The sequence below is a fragment of the Camelus dromedarius genome, chromosome 9, assembly GCF_036321535.1.
Source record: "Camelus dromedarius isolate mCamDro1 chromosome 9, mCamDro1.pat, whole genome shotgun sequence".
In the NCBI taxonomy this organism is placed as follows: domain Eukaryota; kingdom Metazoa; phylum Chordata; class Mammalia; order Artiodactyla; family Camelidae; genus Camelus; species Camelus dromedarius.
Window position 1 is genome coordinate 80,320,924 of NC_087444.1, and position 7,618 is coordinate 80,328,541.

Genomic DNA, 7,618 nt, shown 5'->3' on the forward strand with positions numbered 1-7,618 from the left:
CGCCTTCCTTAAAAGCGTCGGTCCGTTGCGCGCGGCCTTTTCCTGTGTGTGCCAGAGCCGCGCGTGGTTTGCGCCGAGCGACTGGGAGTCCTCGCCTACTCCTTCAGGTGAGGCTGTAGCCGAGTCAGAGGTCCGACGGCCAGTCCGGGATCTTCCGAGATCTCTCGGGAGCCGTGGGCTGTCCCGGAGGCCGGAGGCTTCCCTTTTGCGGAGGACGCAGGTGGAGGCGTGGGGAAGTTAACTCTTGCCTCGTTGCTGGTGCCCCGCCGCCGCCATAGCCTTGCCTTGCAGCGGACACGGAAATATTGGCTTAGTCTCTGCATTTGTGTTTTGTTTATATAAGAAGTTTCCGTTACCTTTAGATGCACAATGCACGCTTTGATCTGGAAATGTTTTCTCCTGAATAGCAGGCCCAAGTGCCTCCTCGGGGTCGGACAACAATCTCAATGTTTGCGACGATAAAGCGCAGAATTCTTGCCGTGATCCTCTTTTCATTTTGCTGATGAGGAAATTGAGTCCAAAGCGGTTTTTAGGCTTACCTAGGGTCTCAGAGCTCGTGAGGAATACGGTTGGGATTTGAATTCGAACAGATGCAACGTCAGGGCATCGGACATAACCTACCCATCTCTGGGTTGCTCGGCAACTGTCGACCGGATGCCTGCCGCTATTGGCCCCAGGGTTCTTGGGTGAGAGATAGATGCTTCTTGTTGACGAGTGGTTTTTCTAAGGCTCATCAAGGTGGACCCAGACGTTCACAGTCTTCCTTGATTCCTGCTAACTTCTCAGTTCTCAGGATATAGGCTAGCCCCAGAGTCAGTGGTCGGTGTGCTTAGACCTTGCCAGTTTCTGTTTCTAGGATGACGGAGTGGGAGACAGCTGCACCTGCAGTAGCAGAGACCCCGGACATAAAGCTTTTTGGGAAGTGGAGCACCGATGATGTGCAGATCAACGACATTTCCTTGCAGGTGAGGGGATGTAGTGATTGTGCTCCCCTGGAGGGGGAGGTCACTTGAAACTGTCCCACTAAGTCAACAGTTGAAAGTGGGACGGGTAAAGGAGGGATCCCTGGCCCACTGCGCCCACTATGTCCATTTTTTCCTTCTGTCCTGTTAGAGGTTCCTAGTTTTTGTCAGGATACAGTTTCTTCCTTGGGGAGTAGTATCACATTCCCCAGGTTTTTGTTTTCCTGTAGTCAAATACAGGTAACATAAAATCCACCATTGTAACCCTTTTAAAGTGTAAGGACCCAACGTTATTTTGCATGTGGAAACCTAGTTATCTCAGCGCCTTTTGTTTTTGTTTTTTTGGAGTTTTATGCATCTTAAATTTAACAAATTTAGGCCATAAAATGTACCTTGAAGTCTCCCTTATACATTGTATGTATGTATTTTGGCACATTTGTTGAAAAGAGTATTTCTCCCACTGAAGGATCTCAGCATCTTTGGTTAAAATCACTTAAGCATAGATGTAAGGGTTTATTTCTGGATTCTCTTTATTTCATTGGTCTCTGTGTCTGTCCTTCTGACAGTACCACATCGCCTTGATTATTGTCACTTTGTAATAGGGTTTGAAATTGGGAAATGGGAGTTCTCCCACTTTATGTTGCCCCCACACTATTTTACTCTTGGTCTCTTTAGGACTTTGTGGGCTTTTCATAAGAAGAGTTTGTGACTGTATTGGTATAATAAGTTCAGGATGGATCATGTACATTTTCCCTTTCTCGTTTTAAAAGGAATTAAAACTTTTTGTTGCCTCTAACTGTATCATGGAATGTAGGCACTAAGCCTAAAGGAGAATTCAAACCTGTTTTTCACTCTGAATGTCTTGAAGAGCTGTTCTCCTTCATGGGTTTGTTGATGGAGGGGTTAGCAAACATAAAAGGACCAGATAGTAAATGTTTTCTTCTTTGTGGGTCCCCTGTGGTCTCTGTCACATGTGTGTTTCCTTGTGTGTTTTTTTGGGTTTTTTGTTTGTTTGTTTGTTTTCTTAATGATGTAAAAGCTATTTTTCCCTTTTCCCTTGGTGTTCTCCTAGGGGTGGGGAAGTCAGCATGGTACCAGATCTCACTTGTGAAAGCTGTGCAGGGCTCCACACTGTGGTGCCAGATGGCCTAACCAAACCCTTGCTGAGGCGTTTGGTGTTTGCACTTTTTCTTGCACAGCATGAAGCCTTGCATGAGCACCTGAAGGAGTTCCCTGTTTGTGCAGGTGGTTCTCTCTGGGTTAGACACCTGACTGGTGCCGGTCTCAGAAAATCCTCTGTGTTCTTTTCTTGTTAATCCTTGTATTTGTGGAAACTCATTGTATATGTTCCCATGTGCACCTTATAGAATGACTGAGTACGTTTTATGGTGGAAATGTTGAAAGTCTTCTTAACTTACACGTGGTTCCTCTGACCTGGGATTTTATGATTTTCCAGACTTTATCTTGGGAAACATATGTATACATAGACAAGATTGTTGAATGATTCTTTTCAAACAGTGGCTTCCTGAGGTGATTTTTTTCCCCCTCGGGGGACTGTCTGGATGCATTTTTTTGGGCCTCAGTACTGAGGAGTGCTCCGGGCACCGTGGGTGCTGCTTAGTATCCACAGTGCACATGACAGCCTTCCAGAACCTAATGCAAAACGTCCGTAGTGCATTTTGAGGTGGGATCATGGGCTGTAATCTTAGTTCTTCACTTTTCTTCCTCTGATTATAGATGAAGTGCTCTTTTTACTGACTTTGTGAGTCTCTTGTGCTAGTCTCATTCGTTGTGGCCAAGTCTTACTCCTTGTGGCCGCTGGGGGCTCAAACCCAGGCCCCCGCAGGTGGGTGGGGCTACCTAAGGAGGATTGGGTCCATCCTGCTCCTGACTGCGGTCCCTCTGCCCCTCTTCCTGCTGCGCCAGGACTACATTGCTGTGAAGGAGAAGTATGCCAAGTACCTGCCCCACAGCGCAGGGCGCTATGCGGCCAAGCGCTTCCGCAAAGCGCAGTGCCCCATCGTGGAGCGCCTCACCAACTCCATGATGATGCACGGCCGCAACAATGGCAAGAAGCTCATGACCGTGCGCATCGTCAAGCATGCCTTCGAGATCATCCACCTGCTCACGGGCGAGGTAGGTCCTTGAGGCTGGGCGGTTCCAAGTGGCAGGGGTAGGAGCTGCGGAGAGGTATGGGCCAGGTGTCAGCTCATAGGCCCCCCCCACCCCTAGAACCCCCTGCAGGTCCTGGTGAACGCCATCATCAACAGCGGCCCCCGGGAGGACTCCACCCGCATCGGGCGAGCTGGAACAGTGAGGCGGCAGGCCGTGGATGTGTCACCACTGCGCCGTGTGAATCAGGTGGGCTTATGGCTTTCAGCGCAGCTGGCTGGCCAGGAACAGCCTCCAGGCACTGGCAGAATCCTGCCTGGGGCAGACTGGCAAGTGGTAATACTCATCTCTGTCTGAGTGTTTTACCTGAGTGTCATTTCCTCCAGGAAGCCTTCCTAGATTCCCACTCTGTGCAGGGCAGGTACTACCTCTGGGCCCTCTCCTGGGCAGCATTTGGCTGAGGGGCCAGTTTCATTTGGGTATATGTTTGTACTCTGTTGTTTTGGGGTTTTTTTTCCTTAGGCCATTTGAGAATCCCTCTGCAGGATTTTTTCCCATTTCCCCATTAACACTTCAGTGGGTGTCTCCTAGGAACAAGGACGTTCTATCCCCAGTGTCATCCCCCAAGGCATTTTAACAGCAGTTGAATATTTTACTAGTTCTCACTGTTCCAGTTATGGAGCTGCCCTCAGCATAAATTGTCCATAGCTGTTTGTTTTTCTTAAAGGGTTCTAGGCCAGGAGCACACATTGCATTTCCCTGTCATAGCCAGTCTCGAGTCCCCTGTTATCAGGGACCCACTTTGTGGCCTTCAGTCTGATCCTGGGTCTAGCAGCATGCCACTTGGGCAGTGCTGTGGGCTCCCGCAGTGCCTTGCTTTGGTGGCCCAGCGATGGCAGCGTGGTAGCCAGTATTGGTTGGGGCCCTGGGTACTAAGGGCACCTCCTGTTTAGCTGACCCCTGTGCTCCCCAGGCCATCTGGCTGCTGTGCACAGGTGCCCGTGAGGCTGCCTTCCGGAACATCAAGACCATCGCCGAGTGCCTGGCAGATGAGCTCATCAACGCGGCGAAGGTGGGTGAGGATTCGGGGCAGGGGGTGGGGGTCTCAGGAGAGGGTCCTCCAACACTGGCACTAACTACCCTTTATTGCAGGGCTCCTCCAACTCCTATGCTATCAAGAAGAAGGATGAGCTGGAACGCGTGGCCAAGTCTAACCGTTGATCGCCAAGCTGTAGCCCCAATAAACCTCTTTGCCCTTTGGGGTGGCATCACCCCCTTGTGCCACTGTCTGTCCTTGACGGATGAGGGAGGGGTGTCGAAGTGCGGGGCCAGGGGCAGGATGACTTGAACTGGCCACATTCCTGGCATGTCTACTCTCCTGCAGGGACCTGGATTTACCAGGGAAGCACCACTGACTCAGAACCGTGGCACCCCGGGGTGCAGGCCTGGCTGCCTGGACTGTTCCAGCAGGTGTTGGAAGTTGGAGGGGTGGGGTTGTCTTGGCAGAGGTGTCACTGGTCTGGGGAGGGGCTTGGTGAGTGCAGCCCACCACCCTAAGAAGCACTTTACCAGGCAGGCAGCAGCCACTGGAGGGGAAGCCAAGGCCCCTCTGGGCTAGAACAATTTCTTGCCCCTTGTCTGCAGCTGAACCAGTCCATTGTGGGGCCTGCCTGCGTTCAGCACCCCAGGGTTCAAGAAGTCCCACCCTTCTCTCCCTGGACACTGCCTCACCAGCCCCTTGCACCCACAGAGCTGCAGATTCCCACCCATGGCTGAGATTTGTGAGGAGGTGTTGGGAGACTGGGAGTAGGGGTAGGGCTCAATCCTGAGGCGCCCAGACTCACTGGTGGGTCAACCTGGGGCTCCACCTTTCCAACACCCCCGACATGCGCAAGGTCGGGGTTAGTGTTTATCATCCTAGCTGGACCAATCTGGAGGTGGGGTGGGCAGTCAGACAGGTCTGGCAGGAGCCTGGGATCTGGAGGGAGTGGCCCCAAGACAGGCACCCTCCCACAGGGAGGGGCACTACATATCCAGCTGCTGGTAGGCCTGTGGTTGGGGTCAAAACTGGTGAGGAGCTCCAGCCAGAGGGAGGAGGTGCAACAGGTAACGAAGGGCCGCTGGCCAGCTGGGGTCTCATGGGTGGGGAGCCACTGATCCTGGGTTTCTGGCCAGGCTAGTGGCCACCCATCCGAAAGCTTGGGTGCCCTGTCCCTCACTTGCCCTGCCCTTGAGTCTTCCGTGGTCTCCTCAGGGTCTGTCTGCCCAGCTCTCCTGAGGGTCCCTAGATGCTCCTCCCTGTCAGGTTCTTCCTGGAGTCACTTGGGTCCAGTCAGCTCCCTCTTGTAGTGTCCCCTAGGTCTACCTCAGAATCTGCGGGTCTGTCCCTGTCTCCAATCCTCTTAAGGGCTCCTCTGTGTTCTGTCAACCTGCCCACCTCCAGTCCTGCACACCCCACTCCTCTGTTCATCCTCCCAGTCTCCTGTCCCACCGGTCTCTGCTACCCCTTCTCCAGAAGCCCCTGCTCTGTTGAGTGATCCCTTCAGAGTCCAGCCCCTAACCCTCCCCAGGCCCCCTCTCCTCTCTGCTTGACCTCTCCCTGCAGGTCAGGTCCGGATGCCCTGCCCCCGGCCGCCCTGGCTCCACCGCCCCCGGACCCCCCAGGGCTCAGGCCCCAGCACCCCGGGCTCCCTGACCGCACCCCGCTCCCCCAGCAGAGGGGAGGACGAAGATCAGGGCGAGGAGGAGGAAGGGGACTGCATCCCAGGCTCGGGCCTCATCTTGCCGCCGGCGTCCCCAGTGGAGTGCCTCATCTGCGTGTCACCCTTTGATAGCGTATTCAAGCTGCCCAAGTGCCTGGACTGCGGCCATGTCTTCTGCCTCGAGTGCCTGGCTCGCCTGTCTCTGGCCACAGCGGGCGGCGGCGACGCGGTGGCCTGCCCAGTGTGCCGCGCGCCCACGCGCCTGGCCCCGCGCCGCGGGCTGCCCTCCCTGCCCACGCAGCATGGCCTCCTGCCCCGCACTGCGCGTAGCCCGCTGCCACGCCAGGGCTCCGTGCGCTTCGACCGCCGGCGTGGCCTGCTCTACCTGCGGCCCCCGCCCCCCGCGCCCGGGCCGCGCAAGGCCCGCCCGCCACCGCCGCCGCCGCCGCTGCGCCTCGGCCGCCCACTGTCCCGCCGCCTGACGCTGGCCAGCTCGGCCTGGGTCTTCCACGCGGCCGTGGCCCTGGCCGTGCTGGTGGCCGCGGGCCTTGTGGTCTCGGGCATCTACATCTTCTTCCTCATCCCGCGCGCCTCCACCTCCGGCCCAGCGCGGCCCCAGCTTGTGGCGCTCGCCCCCGCTCAAGGCTTCCCCTGGCTGTCGCCTCGGCCCACACCGGGGGCGCTCAGGACCCCTGCCTGGACACCGCGCCCCATGGACCAAGACCTAGACACCGCCCCGCCAGTGGCTGCAGAGGATGCGCTGGCGCCCGAGGGGCTTCCTGATGAGACACCGGACAGGCCCTCGGACCTCAAGTGGGGGGCGGAGGCTGATCCTCACTGGGCCCCGCGGGCACGGGGCGGGAGGAGGCTGTGGGGGCCACAGTAAATGCATCTGCGCTGCAGGCCCTGCCTCCAGGCCTGGGGACCTCGGTCCCATCCTGATGCTCTCCATGACAACTCCGCCATGATGCCCATGGAGGCTGGAGAGGACGCAGGGCAAGCACACATTGCTACAGAGAGCTCTGGCAGCATAAGCGGGAGGGACCCTCTCAGGAGCACCCCTGACTCCAGTCCCTGTGGGCGTCCAGCTGGGGCTGCCCTGCCTTCCATGTTCGCAAAGGCCCTTTTGGAAGGCACCCATAAACCTCGTCTCCAGGAAGGTACAGTTGGGAGTACCTTTGATCATCCTTTCCTGTGGGAGTCCAGCAGCGGAGGCCCTGGCCAAATCCCTGCAGGGGCCCTAAGCGGGGCACCCATATCCCAGATCCTGAGAGTCCTACTGAGTGCACCCTCAGTCATCAGAGGCGCGGGAGAACGTTCACCCTTGGCTGGCGCACCAGGGCTGAAGGCTCTGATTTACTTATCCTCTGGGTTTCTGCAGGTGCTGGGGACTCCCGTCTTTGGATGGCAGATCACTCCCTGGCCACACCCATTGACCGGCCCATTGCAGGGCTAACTACCCCCCACCTCAGGGTGTGAAGTTTATTTTCTGCTCTGCTGCCTGCAGGCTGGGCCTGGGTGGGATCCCGCCATTTCTGTGCTGCTCCCGGGTTGCTGCCTTGCACACCTGGCTGGGACTTGGGCTTGGAGTAGTGTGGTCAGGGCTGGGGAGGGACCGATAGGGCCTGAGCCTCAAAGACTGGCTCCCACCTGGGTCCTGATATCAAAGTGCAATGGGAGCCTTGACTTCTTTCGTGGGCAGTGGCTTCTGGGATTCTTCTAATATGCTGTGGGGCAGCTGTGGTCACTGAGTCTCAAAGAGGCCAAGGTGGTCCTCTGGGTCAGTGTCATGTGATTTTGGGTGGGAGCTTGCTCCTGGACATCCCTGGCCTTCCCAAGGGA

The 7,618-nt window shown here is 56.3% G+C and overlaps 2 protein-coding genes across 3 annotated transcripts; both read left to right on the forward strand.

Annotated features, from left to right (window-relative positions):
- On the forward strand, positions 1-4,345 carry RPS5 (ribosomal protein S5). Of its 2 annotated transcripts, none has more exons than XM_010989223.3 (6): positions 1-107; positions 857-965; positions 2,889-3,098; positions 3,195-3,323; positions 4,048-4,146; positions 4,227-4,345. In XM_010989223.3, the coding sequence occupies exons 2-6, from the start codon at positions 858-860 to the stop codon at positions 4,293-4,295; spliced, it is 615 nt and encodes a 204-aa protein (XP_010987525.1). In that variant the 5' UTR covers positions 1-107; position 857; the 3' UTR covers positions 4,296-4,345. The 2 variants fall into 2 exon arrangements, with proteins under 2 accessions (XP_010987525.1, XP_010987526.1); XM_010989224.3 differs by having other exon boundaries at positions 20-107; positions 844-965.
- Positions 4,346-5,690: 1,345 nt separating this feature from the next.
- On the forward strand, positions 5,691-6,662 carry RNF225 (ring finger protein 225). The gene has a single exon (XM_064489965.1). It carries the CDS (start codon positions 5,691-5,693, stop codon positions 6,660-6,662), a length of 972 nt encoding a protein of 323 aa, XP_064346035.1.
- Positions 6,663-7,618: the final 956 nt, after the last annotated feature.